Source organism: Lathamus discolor, chromosome Z (genome assembly GCF_037157495.1).
Source record: "Lathamus discolor isolate bLatDis1 chromosome Z, bLatDis1.hap1, whole genome shotgun sequence".
NCBI classification, from domain to species: Eukaryota; Metazoa; Chordata; class Aves; order Psittaciformes; family Psittacidae; genus Lathamus; species Lathamus discolor.
In genome coordinates, this window is record NC_088909.1 from 55492199 (window position 1) to 55514627 (window position 22429).

A 22429-nucleotide genomic window follows, 5' to 3' on the forward strand; every position below is an offset into this window, starting at 1 on the left:
TGCGCGCCTGCCCTTCCGGCCCAAAGCCGGCGTTGCGCACGCCCTCGCTCCGCCTCTGAGGAGGAAAGAGGCGTGAATGTGGGCCCTCGCCTCCCTCGCCGGGAAGGCAGGAGGTGGGCCGCCTGCGGCAGGCAGCGTACGGGCAGCTGCGATGAGGCACCGCCCCTAACGGTCACCGCTCTTGGCGCCAAAATTCAACCGCAGCTGGCGGCCGGGAGCGCCGTGCCGGCGGTGAGGTACGGGGGCGCGGGGGGTGCCGCCCGCCCGGCTGCGGAGTCAGAGCCGCCAGGCAGGGCTCGCTTGGCCTGGGCGCCCGCGGGGCTGGGGGGAGCCGAGGCGCCTCCAGCGAGAACGAGGGGCAGGCGCCATGGCGGCAGGGGCAGGGAGGGGGCTGTGTTCGTGGCGCCTTAGCCGAGGCCGTGGCTTTCCTGGGTTTCAGCGCTCCGGTGCGGAGGGGCTGAGGAGGCAGCAGTCCGGCAGACTGGAAAGGGAGGCTCCCCTTGTAAAGGCCGGAGCCTTTTCTTTCGGTGGCTGGTGTTGTGAGAAACCAGGGTTATGCCACAGTCTCCATACAAATGTCGTGTTGAACATTGTGTAAACTCACATCGCGTAAAAGTTGTTGAAGTATAGGTTCTTGTTGGGATTCTGTGCTTTCTGGATCTGGGGTGTAGTTGGAATTTTAAGTACAAATGCATAATATTTTTGCTCTAAAAGGTGTGCGTTCTTCCAATTTTCTCATACATTCAGGTGTTTCGTTTGCTTATTTTCTTTCTTCCTTTTTTTTTTTTTTTTATAATCCAGATAACTTTTTAAATACTTTGGGCCTTGAGAAACAGCGAGAAGATGTACATCAAGTCAATTGTTCTTGACGGGTTTAAATCCTATGCTCAGAGGACAGAAATTTGTGACTTTGACCCATTTTTCAATGCCATTACTGGCTTGAATGGTAGTGGCAAGTCCAATATCTTGGACTCAATCTGTTTCCTGTTGGGAATCAGCAGCATGTCACAGGTAAAGATCGAGAAAGATAGAGGGGGCATTTAAGAAAGGTTTCTTCTCTCGGCAACATTTCATATTACTGTCTTGTGTAATCTCAGGTGGAAGACCTGAAGTGGTGCTTCTATAAAAGACCAATAGGTTTGTTTATTTGGATTTCTCATGACACAAAACTGGGTCTCAGTCAATCTTGCTTCTTCTTACATTGAGATTAAACTGCAGTTTCATCAGTATACTAGAGTAGCACAAAGTACAATGCAGCCTAGAACTTTAGACTAAAAAGACCTACTTTACCAGTAGCAGCCTTAAGCTGGAGATTTTTTACAGCTAAATGCACTAACTTGTTTATTTGCAGTTACCTTTTTCACTTCTGAATTGGGTCTTTAGAGTTGGCCAGCTGATTATCAGAAAGTGTTTTGTGCAATGCCTGCTGTTTAAAAGAGGATATATTTGCTTTACTCATAAGAAAAATTGTGTGCTCTGACATCAGTTTGAATCTATGTTTCAAGGTGATTTTTGTTACTCTTTTCTGGTGTTGTCTGTCCACTCTTCACCTACCCCAAGTTGTTGACAATCCAGCAGACCTTCAAGGAACAGTTCCTGATTCATTTCTATGTGAACTGCATTATGATAAGGGAAGGCAGCTGGAGTACCTCCTGTATAAAAATGGGCTGAGAAATTTTGGGCTGTTCAGCCTGGAGAAGAGAAGGCTGCGTGGAGACCTCATAGCAGCCTTCCAGTATCTGAAAGGGGCCTATAAGGGTGCTGGAGAGAGACTCTCCATCAGAGACTGTAGTGACAGGACAAGGGTTAATAGGTTTAAACTTAAACAGTGGAAGGTCAGGTTAGATATAAGGAAGAAGCTCTTTACTGTGGGGGTGGTGAGGCACTGGAATGGGTTGCCCAAAGAAGTGTTGAATGCTCCATCCCTGGCAGTGTACAAGGCCAGGCTCGACAGAACCTTGGTCTAGTATGAGATGTCCCTGTCTATGGCAGGGGGCTGGAACTAGATGATCTTAAGGTCCTTTCCAACCCAACCCAAACTATCCTATGATTCCATACTGTATATGTGTATTGGTGACTGAACTAGTCATCTGGTTTGTTTGGGTTTATTAAACATCTGTTCAGTTTTTGTGAGGAATCTCATGTAGAAACAATTAGCAAGGTGACTAAAACTAGACTGGCAACCTTTGCCTATGGTTTTACAATGCTATCAATCTCTCTAGTCTCACATAAACTCTTGAATTACAGCTAGATCTGATATTTTTTCATTCATTTCTCCAAAACCTACAGTAACATACTGAAGCAGTGTAATAAGTTTCTTTCAAAACTCTGTATATCTATTCTATGGATTTAGGTGCGAGCTTCGAACTTGCAAGACCTAGTTTATAAAAATGGGCAAGCTGGAATTACTAAAGCAACTGTGTCTATTACCTTTGATAATTCTGACAAGAAAGCAAGTCCACTAGGATATGAAAGCAATGATGAGATCTCCGTGACTAGGCAGGTGAGTCTTTAATATCTGTATTGCTTAGTAGCCTTCATACGTTTTTAACATGCTCAACAGTGACCTTTTTAGGACAAAAAAAAATTACAAGTCCTGAGTTTTTGCAATTGAGGCAGTGCTTCTGCATGGTAGTTAGTAACACAAACTGTAGAAGTAAATCCAGTGTACTAGCTAAAAAAGAAATAAAAATAATTGGAATTTCTTGGGAAACTAGTTTAATATTGTTAAATGTATTATACCAGTAATGTTTTCTATGGACTTTCACAGAAACATAATAATAATGAAATCATGTTCAGGAAGCATGTTGTTTTCTCTTTTGTTCTTCTCCTGCTTTTATATTTTCCTCTTAATATATAAACTGTGTGTTAAACTTGGTCTCCAGGAGCAAAGGAACTTTATCATAGACCCATATAATAGTTTGAGTTGAAAGGGACCTTAAAGGTCACCTAGTCTCGATGCCCCTGCCATGGGCGGGAACACTTTCCACTAGACCAGGTTGTTCAAAGTCTTGTCCAACCTGGCCTTTATCTTTCTGATTAAGGTGTCTCCCAAATTTAAACAACAACAATAAAACAAAAACAAAACAATCAAGAAAAAACACTAACCAAACAAAAAAATGACAACTTGTGGATTTTGGGAATTTTCTTGTCAGTGTTATCCTCAATAAGATATCTTTCTTATGTTTTAGTTAGATATTTGTCCTGGATTCAGCTGTAAGAGTTATTTTCCTCCTTAGTAGCTAGTGCAATGCTGTGTTTTTGACATTAGTTTGAGAACAATGCTGATTGTTTCAGTTTTTGCCAAGTTACGCTTAACCTGATCAAGGAGTTTTCAGTCTCATACTCTGCCATTGAGGAGGGGCATGGGAAGCTGTGAGAAAACAAAGCAACTGGCAGCATGGAGGTAAAGGGAGCAATAACGTTTTTTTCAAGAACTATTTTATAATGGATTTGACCACTCATTAACAAAAGTAAGAGGGGGATTTAACAAAACATTCTGTGTTAGCCTGTAGAACCGATGACTCCGAAAATGCCACCATTAGTCTTTACCTCTTCAAAGAATAGTTTTAAATTCTAATGCAAATATAAACCAAGGTCTCCCTTGTTAATTATTTAATCGTTAATCCATCACTGCTTTATATGGTGGGAAGATTGCATCAGGGTACTCACTGGGATAAATGAGGCATTCAGTCCTCTGCTGGACATAACATCATTATTGTTTCTGTCCAAAAAGAGGGAAGATACATGCAACTTCAGCATTGTTCATTGTCAAAAACAGAGCACTGCAGTAGCTACTAAGAAGGAGAAAAATAAGTGATACAGCTGAACCCAGGACAATATTTTCAGTATCTCCTCAGTCCAATAAGATCTGTTTCGATGTTCTGCATAGTATGCATGTATATGTGTATGCAAAGATATATGGTATTTTATCAGATTTTTTGTTTATTACAATTTATATTTTCATAATGTCAAGTAATTTTTAAATCCTTAAAGTTATTTCCATTTCTTTTCCTCTCCAGGTTATCATTGGAGGTAGAAATAAGTATCTAATCAATGGTGTGACTGTTACCAGCACTCGTGTGCAGGATCTTTTTTGTTCTGTTGGACTCAACATCAATAACCCTCACTTCCTCATTATGCAGGTATTGTGTGCATCTTTGCAAAGTCCAAAAAAGAACAGAAGTTGCACTAAATTTGAGGCAGGAGAGATGGTGGTAGAACACTTAATTTCCTGATCAGAGAAAAGCAGCTTCTTGTCAAGTAAAAATGAAATGTCCTTTAGATAGTTAAGATTTCTATTACAGTATAGTTTGGCAATAAAATAGCAAGCTTTTTTCAAAAGCATTTCCTTTTTGTCTCTTTAACAGATAAGTGTGCTTTTATTATAACGCTAAAAAGACATAGATTTTCTTTGCTCTTATTGGATGGTGTTAGACAGTTTTTTGAATGAAGCTGATATACCCTAAGTTTAAAATTAACAAAAGGAAGTGCTGGCCAGTTGAAAAGGCCCATATAAACATCAACACAGGGACTAGACAAATTGCTGAAGTATTTGCAAGGAAAAATAAAACAGAGTAGGATCTACAGTTTCAAGTGGAACAGTCCCAGCCTGGGGGAGAGAGGAAGTTTTGCACCTATTCTGCTTCTCTCTAGTTGCATGTGAGCTAAATTTCAAAAAATCCAGTTTATGATGTAAGAGGTTATTCAACATCAGCAATTCAGTAAGACTAGAACAAAATGTGCACATTACTCCTTTAAGATGTAATCAGGAATGTGGAAAATGAGCCTAAGATGTAAGGGCCATTTCAAACTTTCTGTGTGAAGAAGTGACGTGTTTAAAATTTCAAGAGCTAAGTAATTCAGTAAACAAGGTTATCCTTGTACATGAAAAAATAAAATAAGAAAAAACATTTTTGAATTTATAACATATAAAAATGAGTGGAGGTATAGGAGTTTTGTTTGTAAAATTGCATAGTAGAAAAACACCATTCTTATTTTATCTTTCTGTTACCAGGGACAAATTACCAAAGTTCTAAATATGAAGCCACCAGAGGTAAGAAAGTTGGAAGGTTGTTTTTTGGTTGGTTTTTTTTTCTGTCTGAAACTTTAGCGATTTGTTTTGAATGCCAAGCATTGGCGGGGGTGGTGGTGGTGGAGGAGGTGGGAAGGAAGGACAAAAAGAAGATGGCAGAGGGATAGGACATGTTCAATTCAGTTCCGAGTTGAACCTGTCAAACATCAAAAGAAACATCAAATTTGTGTTGCTTTGCTTTGCTTTATTTTAGATTTTAGCCATGATTGAAGAAGCAGCTGGTACAAGTTTGTATGAAAGCAAGAAATTAAATGTCCAGAAAACCATAGCGAAGAAAGAAGCCAAACTGAAAGAAATTGATAGGGTACTATATGTTGTAAAGTATACTTTCCTTTATGTTTGCTAAAGATAACCGAATTATTATTATAGTGTGTTTTTTAATTTGTAAAGTATTTATTTCCTGCACCCAGAACTCAGTAGTCATGTTTAGACATAAGAATTTTAAAAATCAGAATATAAATGATCTGTTTTGTGTTTCAGGTCTTAGAGGAGACTATCACTCCAACCTTACATAAACTGAGAGAGGTATGGAAAAACTACAGGAATGGTGGGGCCCTTTACTGACAAAAAATATTTTTGGCTACCCTGAACCATGGTAGCTAAAACGTGGTGTCATGGCGACACCATGTGGTGTATGGTGGCTACTAAAACGTGGTGTCATAGTGACACCGTGTGATGTATGGGGGCTACTAAACCGTGGTGTAGTGGTGACACCATGTGGTGTATGGTGGCTAAAACAACAGCATGTTTTCTTGTTGAGAGAAGGAAATCTGGCCAAGCACAGAAAATGTGACATTCGGGACTTTAAGGAAATCCTAGAGGGGAATGTAGGGAGATGGAAGAAAACAAGAGAACTAGATAAAAGTAGAAGATAAAAGCATATAATAGTTCTAAAAAAAAAAAAAAAAAAAACCAAAAAACCACAAACCAAAAAACCCAAAGAAAACCACCAAAAAAATAAAACCAACCCAAAAAAACCTACAAGCCACCACCAACAAAGAAGCTGTCAAGTGACATTTCTGTTGTACAGTCAATTGAATTGAGTATTGGGTTAGGTAAGGCCTGCAATGTATAGTACTGAATATGTACTATACAGAGAACCTTTCTTCTTATCTACAAAGAATTTTAGTAGAAGTGCTTAGAAGATTTCTGTTGCAGTCCTACTTAATATTTTCCATCAAATTTTAGAGGTTTTTCTAATTGGTGTCTTTTCAGGATCGATCAGCCTATCTAGAATATCAAAAACTGGCAGGAAAAGTAGAAAATTTAAGCCGCATCAGTATAGCTTATGAGTTTACTCTGGCTGAAGAGGCACAGGTATCCTGTGCTGAGGTATTAAAGAAAATAGAGACTGCTGTGAAGGAGCTTCAAGAATCAATGGCTGAAAATGAAAAGAAGCAGAGAGAACTTGATGAAGAAATAGTGAAGATGAAAAAAGGAAGGGATGATGTAAGTGAGAACAGTCATGCGTGTCTGAATATAAGGAGTTTTGTGAGAAGGGAAATATTTTTGCAGATAATACACCCTTGAATTCTTATTGTCTGGTGGGTTGTCTAGATTATACACTACTTACTGTCATTTTTAGCCATCATCTAAAATACATCCATTTAAAGTTTTCATTTGTCCAAAATGCTTTACTTCCAATTGCTGTATATGTATAATAACTGAAGAATAGAAAGTGTCCTAATGTTTCCACTCTGCAGTCAATGGTAAATTTTGACAGATTTTTTTCCCCTCCCTTTTTGTTTATCTCAAAAGTAATACACTTCAAGTAGAAAACTCTTGTTCAGTGCTGACCAGTACTGACCTCACTTTTGGAGGCAGTAGACTTGGTTAGATACAGGTTGTCCACAGGGTCTTTATATGCCTATAAATGCAGCTTTTGTCCAGGGACATTGCCCCATGATATGGGTCTTCAGTAGTGTCTTCAACTAGATTGGATTTCAGAGGGAAGAGATGTTGTGAGTTGTTTGCATTGGAGTCTAACTGCCTGCTTGATCAGATATCTCTTCTACATATAGCTGTAAATAGAAAATGAAATATTACAAATACTGTACTTGTTTCTTAGGCTCAATTAAATTTCCTTTGTTTCTTATTGTAGGAAGTTGGTGGTGTGCTCCATTCACTGGAAGAGGCTTTTGCAGAAATCCAGAGAGTTAATACTAAGGCAGAAAGTGCCCTTAATCTCAAGAAGCAAAACTTAAAAAGTGAAGAGGTTAAACGTAAAGAACTGGTAAAAAATATGGAGGAGGTAAGACCTTTGTATATCATTTTCTTTAAACACTAAATTAACTCACTGAGGGGGACAGCTGTTTTATCTTGCTTATTATGATAAGAAATCCTATGATTGGCAAGAATTACATCAGGAAACCAGAAACAAATAGTAAGGGCATTGTTTGAGTTGTGCGGCCTAGGTATTGGTTCCCATTAGAGAGAAATGTGATGCATATACAAAGAAAAAGCAATTTTTTATTATTGAGAACTTCTGTTAAGCTCAGGATAGATCCCTATAGCTTCAAAAGGATTATGCTTTCTGGGCCTGTGGTGTTCTTAAAATTAAAGGACAAATCTGCATATTTCTGACAGTTGATGGGGTTGGATTTTTTTTATGCAGGAGTAGCACTGAATACCCTACTTTTTAGATATAGGGAAGAAAGAGCTATTTAGCCTAGTTCTTGGGCAGCTGTTGTCTCTTTCTGTAGATCTTCAGTGTACTCGTGGGACATGAATGTACTTGGAAACATAAAAAAAATTCTAAGATCACAAAATCTGACAAAGGGTCATAGAAATGTAGTTGATGAAACTACTCATAGCTCCTCATCTAAACAACATGAATTTAGAGTTAGTGGGACTCAGGTTCTCTCTTCCTTTATTGCTTTTTATTTTGCCAAAGGATTTTAAAGCGTTTGTGTCAAAGGAGGAGGAAGTAAAGAAGATAAAGAAAGAACTAGATGCTTTGCAGGAAGCAAGTGAAAGAGATGCAAGTGCTTTAGCTGCAGCACAGCTTAATGCTGTGTCTGCTGGCTTATCCAGCAATGGTGATGGGGAAGAAGGTACTCTTTCTAAGCAGATGATGACCTGCAAAACTGAAATGAGCCAAGCAGCAACAGAAGCTAAACAGGTAAGAATAAAAACTCTGCCTATTTCAGACCAACCTTCCTCCTTCTTCTGAAAATTATCTGGAAAACAAATGAGACACTCTTGAAAGATCAGTGAAGAGATTTACAGAATATCTATGCCAGAAATTTTGCAAGGTGGCATATGCATTAAGGTGACTTTTTTGATAAAAAGGGAAAAATACCTTCGCATAGATATACACCAATAGGGAAAAGCTATAACATTGCTGTGAGGGAGTATAGAAACTGGCATTTGAAGCATAAAGTAGGGCTCTTGTACTCAAGTGACTGACGGTATTAGATAGAAAGTAAGTAAGACTTCTGTCCATGATGTACATTCATACTATAGACATTTCTACAGTAAAACTTACTGGAATTGAAAAAAAAAAACCTGAGACTGGGAACAGAATGTTCAGAAGAAACTGTTTTTTCCTTGGTTAAATTGTGTGCTTGTCACATGACTGAAACAGACACTACTTTAATCTTAAGGTAGAAAATCTCTGCTAAGGTAGTTCTCACAGTGGATTTCGAAATTGAAAGCGTACCTTACTTATCTCACTTAGGGAAAAATTATTTTGGGAAAAGTTGTGTCCCACATTACCTTTTTTTCTTCTCAAACTTTATTCATGTGCTTGCACACGTTATTGTATCTAAATAGAAGATTGATGTTTTTATTCCCAAATTGCATATGCCCTTTCAAAAGCAAAGGCTGCTTTTTGGCATTTCTGCAACCAGTGAAAATTTCCAACAAAATATATAAGCACCTTGTTAGTGCAAGTGTTCTAAATCTGCACCTGCAAGAGTCTCTTTGAAGATTTTCTGTTTACTTATATTCTTACTGCTTAAAGGTTCAAATGAAGTTGAAGTACACACAACAAGAATTAAAGACAAAAGAATCTGAAGTTAAAAACATGGATGGAGAGTACAAGAAAGATAAAGAAGCATTTGAAGCTGTCAGAAAAACAAAAGAAAAAATAGAGAACCAAATGAAGAACCTGAACTATGATGGTCTGTATAGACTTCTGGTGTATAATTTTTGGGGAATCTGAAAAGAAATAGAAAAGTGTGGTGGGTTGACCCTGACTGGCCACCCGGTGCCCACCGAAGCCTCTCTATCACTTCTGTCCTTAGCTGAACAGGGAAGAGAAAATAAAACTAAAGGCTCTTGGATCAAGATAAGGACAGGGAGATATTATTCACTAATGATGTCACAGCCAAGACTGCCTCCACTTGGGGAAAATAATTTAATTTATTGCCATTCAAAAATCAGAGTAGGATAACTGCAAATAGGAACAAACCTTAAAACAATTCCCTCCACCCCTTCTTCCTGGGCTCAGCTTAACTCCTGAATCCTCTACTTCCTTACCCCTAAGGGGCTCGGGAATGGGGTTGTAATAAGTTCAGCAGACATCTTTTCTGCTTCTTTCTCCTCATATTCTTTCCCTGTTCCAGTGTGGGGTCTGTCCCATGGGTGACAGTCTCCCATGAACTGTTCCAGCACGAGTCCCTCCCACGGTGTGCAGTCCTTCAAGAAACAGACTGCTCCAGCATAGGTCCCCCACAGGTCCTGTAAAGAGCCTGCACCCATGGGCTGCCCATGGGGTCACAGCCTCCTTTAGGCATCCCCTGCTCCAGCATGGGGTTCTGCACAGGCTGCAGATGGATATATGCTCCACATAGACCTCCAAGAGCTACAGGGGGGACGGCCTGCCCCACCGTGGTCTGCACCACAGGCTGCAGGGGAATCTCTGCTCTGGTACCTGGAGCACCTCCTGGCACTCCTTCCACACTGACTTTGGTGTCTGCAGAATTGCTGCTCTCAACATGGTCTTGCTTCTCTCTCCCAGTGTAGTGGCTGGTCTTGAAGACAAATGCCTTAGTAAGGTGTGCTTTCTCCCCTTCTCATTTCTCTTGGCTGTTGTTGCTGAGGGTAATACCATATGGTATGGAATATCACTTCGGTCATCTGTCCTAGCTCTGTCAGCTCCCACACTTTGCCCACACCCCAGCCTATTGGCCTTTGGAAGAAGTTTTGGAGGGACAACCTTGATGCAGTGCAATTCACTGCTCAGCAGTTGCTGAAACACTGGTGTGTTATTAACACCTTTTTACTAGAAATGCACAGCACCATGAGAGCTGCTATGGGGGAAGTTAATTCCAACCCCTCCAGACCCAACGCAAGAAGGAACTGAAAAACCAAGTATGCTTCTTTGATGCAGAAAGAAATTTCTCTAGTCAAAGTTGTGCAAGCTCTTGCCTTTCAAAGAAAACAGTTCAAAATAATTCAGTTTTATAAACTTTAGACCAAATGTCTTAAAGTTTGATGGAGAATTTAAATTCCATCTAAAATTTAGATGGAAAGAGTGACCAACCTTCCCATTCTTTCCTTGGTTTTCCTAGCTAAAACACTTCTTATAGTTCATTTCTTATTCCAGGTAAATGTGTGGCAGAAGCTACTTGAAACTGTAAATGGATAATCCAGAATGACATTCAGAGAAGCACATCAGACTTCTAACCTCTCTTTCAATTTTCAGTATTGTGAGATTAATTTGTCTAAACGGAAATTTATGAAGAATTTTAGAAAGTCTTTCAATTAAGTATTCTCAACATATGCAGATAAACAGTGTAGCATACCATTTTTTAAGCTAATAGATTTCTGTGCTCTGGATGTTTGTCTACTGCTTGTGTTCTACTCTTTAGAAGAGAAAGAAGCAGCGTTTTTAGCAAAAAAGAAGACATTGACTAATGACATCAGCCGTCTGAAAGAGTTACATGAAGGCTTCATGGCAAAGTTTCCTCTTCTACGGTTTGAATACAGGTAAGATCTCAGTGTAAACCTCAAAGACATTTGAAAGTGCTTTTGGGGGAATTTAAGTGTGGCTTATGAGACTTACAGGATAATTCCATCAATTGATTAGCTCTTGCTTTCCTTTTAATGACTCTGTAACTGACTCTTTATTGGGAAGTCTCTTACCCTGAAGTATTTAATTTAATCATTTTCTGTGGGTGTTTTACTCATGGCATTTAGAATTTCTTATACCAGTATAATAAGCAGTATGAGTTTTTAAATATAAATTTTTGTACTATGTGTGGAAGAGAAACAAACATGTAATTATCGTAATTTAAATTTATTTTAAGAGATCCAGAAAAAAATTGGAATCCCAACTGTGTGAAAGGCCTAGTTGTCTCTTCTATCACAGTGGAAGATCGGTCCAAAGCAAAAGCCCTAGAAGCAGTGGCTGGTGGGAAACTCTATAATATTATTGTGGACACAGAGGTATGTTTACTACTTTAATACAGAACTTGAATTTTGAGATGAGGTTGTGTGATTCAGGGTTCTTACTGAATGCTTAAGAGGTGGTTTGGACCCATGTATGTGTTTAAATTGGGTCAAGGGTGTCATGCATAGTTAATGGCAACTATATGTTCACCTTGCAATGCCCTATTGTCTTTACAAAATCAGTTATGTATTCAGTTATTTGTAACTCTTCTTTCTGAGGTTACTGGCAAAAAGCTTTTGAATAAGGGTGACCTAAAGCACCGGTACACCATCATTCCCCTAAACAAAATTTTGGCCAGGTGTGTCAGTAAAGAGAAGATCAAGTTGGCCGAAACCTTGGTATGTAAATAAATACACTGTTTACATTATTTTGCTTGTGTAGATTTTTGATTTTGTTTCTTTGCTAAAAACATGGGCTTCTCAATGGTTATAATAATAAGGATTTCTATAGGGCTTGGGGGTATCTTTATTTCTTTTCCTTTGTGTCCTTTCAGCTATGTGATGGTTAAATGGATATCAATTATTCCACTTTAAAAAGATCGGTTTAAAATGTAATGATGTTTTTAGAAAGTGTTTTTTTTTTTTTTTTTTTAATAAGAAAAGACAAATCTGAAAATTCTCATAACTTAAGGCATACTAATTGTATTTCATCTGATTTTCTAGGTTGGTTGTGATAACTTGGATTTACCCCTTTCTCTAATTCAATATGAGTCTGAACTGCAGAAAGCAATGGAATATGTCTTTGGAACAACACTGATCTGTAATGACATGGATAGTGCTAAGAAAGTTACCTTTGATAAAAGGATAATAACAAGAACTGTTACACTTGATGGAGATATATTTGACCCCCAGGGCACTCTGCATGGAGGCAATTACTGGTTTTATTCATATAATAATACTGTGTGTCTGTTGATTTGTTTACTGCTCTGCATGCTTTTTATAAAAATGAACAGTAATCTTTTTGTTTAGGTGTATACTGCTGATAATATGATGTGTTTGAGCAAAGATTTGTTAAGTCTTGAGCTCAAATAATGTTAGACTAAGAAAAACATAATGGTGAACTATGAGGAGAGGCTGAGGGAGCTGGGTCTCTTTAGCTTGGAGAAGAGGAGACTGAGGGGTGACCTCATCAATGTTTACAAATATGTAAAGGGTAGGTGTCAGGATGATGGAGCTAGGCTTTTTTCAGTGATATCCAGTGATAGGACAAGGGGCAATGGGTGTAAACTGGAGCATAGGAAGTTCCACGTTAACATCAGGAAGAACTTCTTTACTGTAAGAGTGACAGAGCACTGGAACAGGTTGCCCAGGGGGGTTGTGGAGTCTCCTACACTGGAGATACTCAAGGCCCGCCTGGACAAGTTCCTGTGTGATGTACTGTAGGTTACCCTGCTCTTGTGGGGGGGTTGGACTAGATAATCTTTTGAGGTCCCTTCCAACCCTTGGGATTCTGTGATTCTGTAACTATTTGCGTAAAATACTTTAGGTTTTAAAAACTTAAGTCTTATTTGGCTATATGATTTTCTTGGAAAGTTGCTTTGAATTCAAGCACTTTTAAAAGTAATTCAGGTACTTTTGAATTAAAAGTAATTACTTTACACGTAATTAATAATTTGAGGTAATTTTGAAAAGCTAGTCGATTTCACAAGAAATGCATATGTAGTACTGAGTATGCAGAACTCAATTCTCTTAACAGGTAGTCTTCTCCACTGAGAGCTACTGTAACTTCAGCCTAGCTGCCTTTCTGTTTTGTAATTAAAACAAATTGTCAACCTGCATAATTACTAATGTTTAAAATTTGCTATTTCCAGTGTGGAATCCATTAGTTTTAATTCCTATTAGCTTGACTTTGCTTTTTTTTTTTTCCACCACACAGGTGCAAGCTCACAGGCTGCATCAGTGTTGGCTGAGCTTCAAGAAATAAAAGCTGTTGAAACAGAACTTGAAAAGAAGAAATCTGAACTTCACTCTGTAGAGGCTGAGCTGGAACGTTTGAAGAACGTCGCTGAGAAGTATGGTTTTCCCTATGAAATATCTTTTCTCTTATGTGGCCGAATAAGTATAATATAAAGAAGTATTTTTGGAGGGCATAGGGCCTATTGAGAGTACAATGTGCAGAAAATAATTCCCTTCCTCTCTCCTACCTCTCGTTCACCTCTTCTCCTAATATAATTTGTAAGCAAGCAAATCTAGTTTTTAAATAGCACATGCAAGAAAATTTTGTTTTGGGTAGTACAGGGAGGGGAAAAAAGGTGTACAATGATGTCTACTTGAAATCACATCAAGGTTTTCCAGTGTTTCATGAAGGCTGCTGAATAATGGATCTGTTCTAGCCGTATCTTGTAACACCCATACAGAATTTCAGTTTGTGATAGCTCTTATTCTTCTCCCAAGGAAATAGATAATAAAGGGGAATATCTGAGTAAAAATCCCGCAAGGAGGTAATGTTGCGTAGTATGTTATCTACCAGCTGGATTTATTTTTCAGATTGGTATGAGTTCCAGCAAATAGGCTTCCAGCAATATGACCAAGAGGTCATATTTTGTCCTTTTAGATTTTTTTTTTTTTTTACCTTACTGCTTCAGCTTTGCATCTGTCATGCTGCTGCTTTGAAAAACATGACCCCTGAACTGTTGCCAAATTCCATGTGTTGCATTTGTTTGCTTTTAGTATATCTTATCAGGGCTATATAACCAGGAGCTACATATATAATAACTTACCTACAAATTTTACCATTACTATTAAAGCAGCTATACCATTTTCATGCATTTAAGCTTATTGGTCATACAGTCATCACTGTATTTCACATTAGAATGGAAATATAGGTATTTACTTATTTCTGTATATCCTTATTTCATCTTTGAAATGGAAATGCTTGGTACCCTTCATTATAGCAGTGTGTATCATTACTGTCTTCAAAGGTACCAACAGCTGAAGCAACAGTGGGAGATGAACTGTGAGCAAGCAGAGCTGTTGAAAATGAAGCTTCAGCAAAGTGCTTATCATAAACATGAGGAAGAGCTGCTTGCCCTGAAGAAAACTATTGGTGATGAATATGTTCTGAATCTTTTAACTGAAAACTGATTGCTGATACTGGGGTGGATCTGGCTGTTTGAGTAGCAGAATCTTTGCCTAAGAAAAAGATATTTTTCACTTTGAAAATACTATCTTCATATTTTGGAATATTTAACAAATACATAGAATAGACTTGTGCAGAGGTGATTCACATAAGGTTGGCCATTCTCTTGTAGTAAAGGTTATATTCTCAAGTGTTTTAAATATGTTATAATAAAAAGGAAAATGGCTATACAGAGAAGTTTTAAATTGGATTTAATCCCATATTTGAGTAATCTGTTTTTTCCAAGCTATCTGTTTCTGTAGTTATTTAAGGTTAGCCATATAGATAGTTTGCATAACAAGAAAACATTGGGAAGAGATATTGTTTGTATAGCTAAGGAAAATGTAAATGGAAGCAAATGCACAATAAGTAAACTTGTAAAGAAAAAAGATGGACAGAAGTGATTCATATGTAGACATATAGTATTCTGGGTATGAGGTGATATCTTACTAGATAGTCATCTGATTAATTACTTCTTGATCATGTGATCTGGCGTACACTAGGCCTGTTTTAATGACTGGCCTATTTGTTACCCTACCAATAACTGTTAACAGCACACTGTCTTAAAGTAACCACTGAAATAGCTCACTTAGTAACTAGCGAACATGCAAGAACTCTTTTCTGTTAGAGGCAAGACAAATTTATTTCAGTTGGAGTTTAGGATTTGAATTTAAAGGTAAGAATGATGCCCGATCTCAGTACTGTACTTCTTGATTCAGCGGAGTGTGAAGAGACATTAAAGAAAATTGAAGAGAGACATCAGGAAGCAAAAAATAAATACAGTCTACTGGAAAAGAAAATGAAAAATGCAGAATCAGAAAGTAAAAAAGCACTGAAAAATGCCAAGATGCAACTAGATGATGCCAAGAAAAAGGCAGAGGATTCAGGCAAAAAAATGAGAGAAAAGCAGCAGGTAAAAAACTTAAATTTGTTGGCACTTTTCTCAAGGTTGCAGTAATCAGAAAATTTGATTCTCCTAAATTTTTAATACTCTTAGTTTTGAAAGTTAATATATTAATCTGTAGTCACTGACATAGAAATTGCTGATTTTTTTTTTTTGTTGGATTTTGTTGTGGGTTTTTCACTGTAGGTGTTTTGGTTTTGTGTGTGCGGTTTTTGCTTGGGATTGCCCCCTGGCAGAAGAACGGGGCACTGTTCATCTTCTACAGCATTTACAGCATTGCACTGAATCTTAATTATTTCTGTTTAATTTGCAAATATCGCTCTAGGAGCTTGAAGTTTTACTTCTGGAACTTAAAGATCTAGAAAAAGAACATACCTCCTATAAAAATCAGATAGAGGCTGCAGATAATGCAATCAAACACTACCAGGAGCAAGTTAATGCTATGGAAGCTGAGGTGTCGAAGACAAAGGTAAAAGTGAATACTGTTTCATTATCTGTTTTGATGTGACTGAAGATAAGATCCCTTAAAGCTGAAATTATAATGTGTATTTTGTTGTTTGTATTTTCTCACCAGCATTCTGTGTTTAGACATGGTAGTTACTTTTTGGCTTGTCACATGTGATTTTTTATTTATTTCTTTTTCCCCCTCTTCTTTCTGTGTCCTTCTCTTCTAACTACTGTCCAACAGCAGCCTTTTAAAGTAGCTAATAAATGGCTGTTTGATTTACTTTCCAGGAATCTCTAGAGAGATCAAAGGCGGACCTGGGCAAGAAAAAGGAAGTACTTATGTCGCAGGATAGAGAAATTAAAGCCAAATCTGCAGAGCTAGTAAAATGCAGAGAACAAAGTAATGAATTACAGCTTAAAATTAAAGAATTAGAACACAGCATCAAGAAACATCAACAGGGGGCTGCTGATGCTGCTGCCACGGTATTTCAGAACTGTACTTTTACATGCATCTTGTGAAGCTGTGCAAAGGAAATAGCCTTTTTTTCTTAATTTTTGTTCTTGCGCAGCTCATTGTGAAAAGTTTTATCCCGGGAAGAGGGCTGGAAACTGTAACAAAGCTTATCAATATGGACTGATAGAGAGTAGATTACAGTGTAATGGTGGTCAATGAGAAAACCATTCTGACTGACAAATTAAGTAACTAATTAAAGAAGCTAACCCAAAGATTTAGTGACAGTGGCTTAGTACATATAGAGAAAAACATGTTCCAAGTAATCATGATGTGAAAGCTCCCTTAAAACCTTGCATCATCTACAGTCTGGGAAATCATACAAAGCATTATAAAGCTAAACACCTGTGCCTTATTGGCATAGAATAATTAATGTTGTGATTTCAGGATGTTGGTTTTTTTTCTTTTTTTTTTAAGTTATTCACATTTGATAAGGGAAAAAAACCACCCCAAACCCACAAAATGTCAACATATCTTCTTGCTTACAGGTGACCAGAATGCTGAAAGAGCATAAGTGGATAGCTTCAGAGAAACATCTTTTTGGTCAGCCAAAAACAGCCTATGATTTCAAAGAAAACGACCCTAAGGAAGCACGTCAGAACCTGCAGAAAATGCAGGAGACAAAACAGAAATTGGGAAGGAATGTGAACATCAGAGCTATGTCTGTGCTTTCTGATACAGAAGAGAAGGTAAGCATTCTGTGCTTTAAACTATAAAGATGGGGCAGGTTGGGCATATGGTATTACCTATAACCTAGCTTTGTATCTTAATATGCTCCATTTCTGAATACATAAGAAAATTATGAGATAGCAAGAAACCTCTTGTTATATCTTTTATACTGATCTTAAACTTTTGAACTCTTCACCTGTGCACTAGTTTTCTAGGTTATGCATAACCGTGACTTTGGATGGTAAAGAGAGTAATTTAATTTCTCCCTACCCCAGTCCACCCTAAGTTGGCAGCAGAAACATTAGGCAAGGTTTGTGGTATCCATTGTAGTATCTGAGAATTATATACTTTATTAAACATTGCAGATCAAAATAAATGTTCATCTTCAAGCATGATAGCTTGAAGGTGGTCTGAGGTTGCCTTGACTTTATCTATCTTGAGGCTATTCCAGTACTGTCTCAAAAATAGTCCACTGACTGATGCTTGAACTTTCCGGATACTGTTTCATGATTATTGGCCTGTTCTTCCCATCAGCCTCCAGAAACATCCCTTCTTCGATGGAAAAGCAAATGACACATGATTAACTTGAAAAGGAAGTGCAACTTTCAAAATAATGTTGGGTTTCCCCATTGCCAATTGTTGAAAATTCTGATGTTTTAATTTGCAAATATTACCCTAAAACTTAAATCCTGAATACAGCTAAATGAATGCTTTGAATTTCAAATCTTGTGGCTAATGGCTATTTCATAGTTGCAAAACTGATAAACAGTGAAACATACTTGAGCACAAAGTTCATTGAAATCAATCTTTTCTTCTCTTTGCACCAGTACAATGAATTATTGAGGAAAAAAAGAATTGTGGAGAATGACAAGATAAAAATTCTGTCAGCTATTGCAGAACTTGACCAGAGGAAAATTAAAACTTTACATATGGCGTGGGAAAAGGTATGACACTTCAGATCTTCTCAGTTTAGCAGAGGATCAGATTTATCTCTAGATCAGTGTTGCTCATATCTCAAAAGGGGGAAAAAAAAAAGAAAATTCTCTTTTCAGAGGTAATCTCCCTTTCCTATTATTTAAATTACAAAGCAACCATTTAATTTCCCCTGGTCCATCTCATTTAGGATAACACATCAATCCTCTGATAATTGTAAAGATACAGTTAAACCTACAAAACTACCGTTCCCTATTAGGGCCTACAAAAATTTTAAGAAAGGCAACTGCCATGCTGAAATAATTCTTTCACACGGAAGCTGGACAAAACAGTGATACAACCTATTTTATTTTATTTTTTTGCATAAATCAGTGTTTGACCAGAGTAAAAATCTGTTTCAGTGTAGCCCCTGTTCCCGTCAGTGATAGGATAGATAATGCTGGTAGAGCAACACCTGAATTATGTTTCTGTTATCTAAGCACTCTGCCTTCTTACTAGTTTTCTCTATCATGAACTATAATGGAAGTGTAAAATTTTCACTTTCTACATGGAAAGTTCCTGACACATTCGTTTCTGCTGTACCAGGAAAAGTTCCACTTTTTGGCCTTTGAGAAGATCAACTATATCAGACTAAATTGCTCACAAACAAATTACCGGTTTTAATTGTTAATTAAATTGCCCATATAAGAAGGTATCGCTGAAAAAATGGTACCTTTTCATTGCAAAATCATGTTTGGCAAAAAACTGGTGAATTGTATTTAACAGCATCATGGATGGTTGAGTGTGTTCTCAGATACGTCCCTTGGTTTAGGAAATCTTAATCTATGTTGACAAAATTGCATCCTATCCAGTACCTGGGCATTGCTTAAGTAATTCTGGGAAGGAAGGGAGCGGGAAGGATGCCAGTGTAGGCCTCTTACAAGGTGTTTATATTTTTATTAGTCCTTTAGTTGGGAGAAAGAAATCATAATTTATCAACTAATAAAGCTGAGGTAGGGCATCACCATTTCCCTGTCTGATAACATAAAGCCTTCCAGTATTTCTTTCATTCGTTCCTTCTAAAATGCTTAGTGTAAGGTGTTCTGTATTGATCCTTCAGTGTTGCTTCTCTTTTCAGGACAGAGAAAATCAAAGATTCCATATGCTAATATATTTTCTCACTGAATTTACTAATCTTCAAGACATAAGAAGTCATTCGGTCAAATTGGGCAAAATGACTAGAGCATAGTGCAGCTTACCACTAAGTTTCTTAGCTGTTTGTGCTCTTGATTCAAACCATGTAGATACACCTTTTCTTGTCTGACTTCTAGGTGAATAAAGACTTTAGTTCAATTTTCTCATTGCTTCTACCGGGAGCCAAAGCTAAGCTAATACCCACCAAAACCCAGAATGTCTTGGATGGCCTGGAAGTCAGAGTTGCTTTAGGAAATACCTGGAAGGAAAACTTAACAGAACTTAGTGGAGGACAAAGGTTGGTGAACTTTGCGGGGGTTTTGTTTGCTTATTTTCCATTGCAGTATATATATAGTTCATATATCTAGCTAATTATAGTTCAGAAATCCAAGAAGTGAATCTTTTTCCCTGCTCAAGTCAGGGACTCTTGTCTTCTTCCAACCTGACTTAATATTGAAAACATTATTAATTCAGTTCAGCTCAAAGATGAATTTTGACTTAAGACAGTGCGTTACTTGGCGTATAACAAGATTTTATTCCATGGAGAAGTAACAGAAAAATGAATTGAGTGGTGAGAAAACGGCAGTTGATCCCAAGTACTACTGAAGTAGTGTTGAATTAAATACTGCAGCACTTGAGCTGTAATCTAAAATACCTATATAAATAAACTCTGCCCTAGTGTCAAAAGTAGTGTCACAGTGACACAGTAGCTCTGTGTGCTTCTTTCTAAGTAACAGAATTACAGAAACAGAATTTAGGAAGAGGTGAGACAGATACAGAACTTTATCAAGGACAGAATGCTTCAAGAACTGTACATTGAAAAATAGCACTGCAAAACTCAGAATTGAAAATAGGTAAAGCAACAGCAGGACCTGATCTTCCCGTAAGACAGTAAGTAATATTTGCTAGTTCTGCAGACGGGTTTACATATTCACAAGTCAGAAGTTGTGGAAGAAGCTGCACTTCTGTTTCTTCAGAACTCATTGCGTGAATCCACCTTTGCGAGAGCATTTTGTTACTACCAAACAATTGTTCTCCTAAGCCAAATCCTCTCAAACAAGAGGGTAAAACGTAACTTTCACAACTTTCTTGTTCTCTATATTAGATCATTGGTGGCCTTGTCCTTGATATTATCTATGCTTCTCTTCAACCCTGCCCCGATCTACATCTTAGATGAAGTGGATGCAGCCCTTGATCTCTCTCATACCCAAAATATTGGGCAGATGCTTTATACTCATTTCAGACAGTCACAGGTATGATCTTGAAACTATTGTGATCATCTATTTATGCATTTTATTATTTTTAGAGGCAGTCTGCCACTAAAGAGTCTCAGCTCTTCAGTGGCATGAGAATAAAATACTCTCAGTATTTTATTCCAGAGATGTACGCATAAGTTGTTTCAACCGGAAGCTGAACTGATGATATGGCACCTGTGAAACTTCAAAGCATTATGTTTTGATGTAAGCCATTGCTGCAATGGCTAAATATGAGGTAGCAACAGGGAAGAGTATCTGTGATATGATCAATTTCAGGCATTACCCATATCCTCAGGTGATTTTTAACCTAGTATTCTTTAACCTGAGCTTTGTAAATACTTCATTTTTGACCTTGTTGAAACAAGCCAGGCACTAGTGGAATCTCTGTATGATGCAGCCTGTGCATGAAAAAAATCTGTAGAATGGAAGAAACATACTATTTCAAGTGACATCTCTATTTTGGTGGTATGAGCTTTCCAAATTAAGGGTTGGAGGGGAAATGTTTGTTATCAGACTCTTTAGGCTGTGAATGGAAGATCCTGCATTCTTGCAAAATTTGTGGCAAGGGTTTTTTTTCAGTGATGGATGCACCATTGCCATGAGCAGATGTTCTGTATTGGGGCCTGTAAGCCAGGGAGTAAGGACAGAGTGGTACAGTATTAGCAGCAGAAAATGCTTGTCCTGTGGGCTTATGTAAACCGGTGCAGCACATTCTGCTGCCAGTTAAAATTTATTTAAGAATTACTTCATTTGGCTAATGTCTTGGCGGTAAAGGGAATCCTCATTTTGAAGCCTTTTCCATTGCTCTGTAAAGTCTTTATTTGGATGGCAGCATTTACCTTAAGCTTTCTCATTTCTTTTAGTTTATTGTGGTATCCTTGAAGGATGGAATGTTTAGCAATGCAAACGTCCTCTTCAAGACCAAGTTTGTGGATGGTGTATCCACCATTTCAAGACATACATAGTTCCAGAATAAACGCCTGCACTGAGTTCAAGAAGATCCGGAGAAGTAAATAGCACAAGTGGGAGTGGGCAGAACAAGAGAATTCCACTGGTCTTTTAAGATCAGTCATAACTTCCCAAGTGTTCTCTGCACATAGTCTGTAACTAGACCATGAAGAAATTCTGCCAGTTTTTTTTTAATATTCTATTAACGATTAAAGAAACTCATTAAGAATTAAATCTACAGGATTCTGCTGCTTGTAGTGTTAGTTAGACTGGCCACATTTATTGCTCTTGGTGTGCCCTGTAATTGTAGTCATGCCAGTAATATGCATTGAACAGTTACTTTCATTGCAGGCATGCCGTGAACAGTAAGTAGTCATGTAAGCTTACTAGGAGCAACGGAAAGTTTTGAATGGAATGAGGAAAACCTGATTTGACTTATGTGGGTCTGACAGTGTTGGTCTTGCCTGATGCTGCTTCAGCCAGTTGGTAGCCAAGACCCATTAAGTTTACATTTGTGCTCCCTGCAGGCTTGTTTCTTCTGTCATTTAGAAACGTAGATTTGGGGGTGGGGGATACATCTGTATCCGCAATAATGCGGCTATGTTACATTCCTAAATATTTCCTAAATAAAGTTTTTACTGATGGCTTCATCTTCCAGATTTGTATGTGGAATATAGTTACATATACTGGGGCTTGGGTTGGATGGGACCTTAAAGATCAAGATACAGGCAAGGACAGGTTCCACTAGAGAAGTTTGCTCACAAGTCCTGTCTTTGAACACTGCCAGGGATGGGGCAGCCACAGCTTCTCTGGGCAACCTGTGCCAATGCCTCACCTCCCTCATATTGAAGAATTTCTTCCTAATCTAACCTAAATCTCCCCTTAGTCAGCTTAACCCCATCACCGCATCTTTAGGCAAGCGGCCTGAGGGAGGGTAGGTCAGGGTGGAGCAGAACACAATGAGGAACACAAGGATACT

General features: G+C 38.1%; 1 protein-coding gene across 1 annotated transcript; it reads left to right on the top strand.

Annotated features, from left to right (window-relative positions):
- Positions 1–819: 819 nt before the first annotated feature.
- On the top strand, positions 820–22107 carry SMC2 (structural maintenance of chromosomes 2). Its single transcript, XM_065661192.1, has 24 exons — positions 820–1011; positions 2354–2503; positions 4023–4145; positions 5018–5056; positions 5289–5399; positions 5576–5620; positions 6311–6544; positions 7197–7346; positions 7989–8216; positions 9060–9219; positions 10912–11029; positions 11350–11488; positions 11711–11830; positions 12155–12359; positions 13368–13503; positions 14413–14537; positions 15329–15522; positions 15839–15982; positions 16249–16443; positions 16960–17160; positions 17968–18084; positions 19384–19544; positions 20352–20499; positions 21366–22107. The coding sequence occupies exons 1-24, from the start codon at positions 844–846 to the stop codon at positions 21465–21467; spliced, it is 3513 nt and encodes a 1170-aa protein (XP_065517264.1). The 5' UTR covers positions 820–843; the 3' UTR covers positions 21468–22107.
- Positions 22108–22429: the final 322 nt, after the last annotated feature.

Coding starts and splice junctions, on each gene's coding strand:
- SMC2 (XM_065661192.1), top strand. CDS start 844: ATGTACATCAAGTCAATTGTTCTTGACGGGTTTAAATCCTATGCTCAG. Junction 11,831..12,154: donor TCAAGTTGGCCGAAACCTTG/GTATGTAAATAA, acceptor CTGATTTTCTAG/GTTGGTTGTGATAACTTGGA. Junction 12,360..13,367: donor CCAGGGCACTCTGCATGGAG/GCAATTACTGGT, acceptor TCCACCACACAG/GTGCAAGCTCACAGGCTGCA.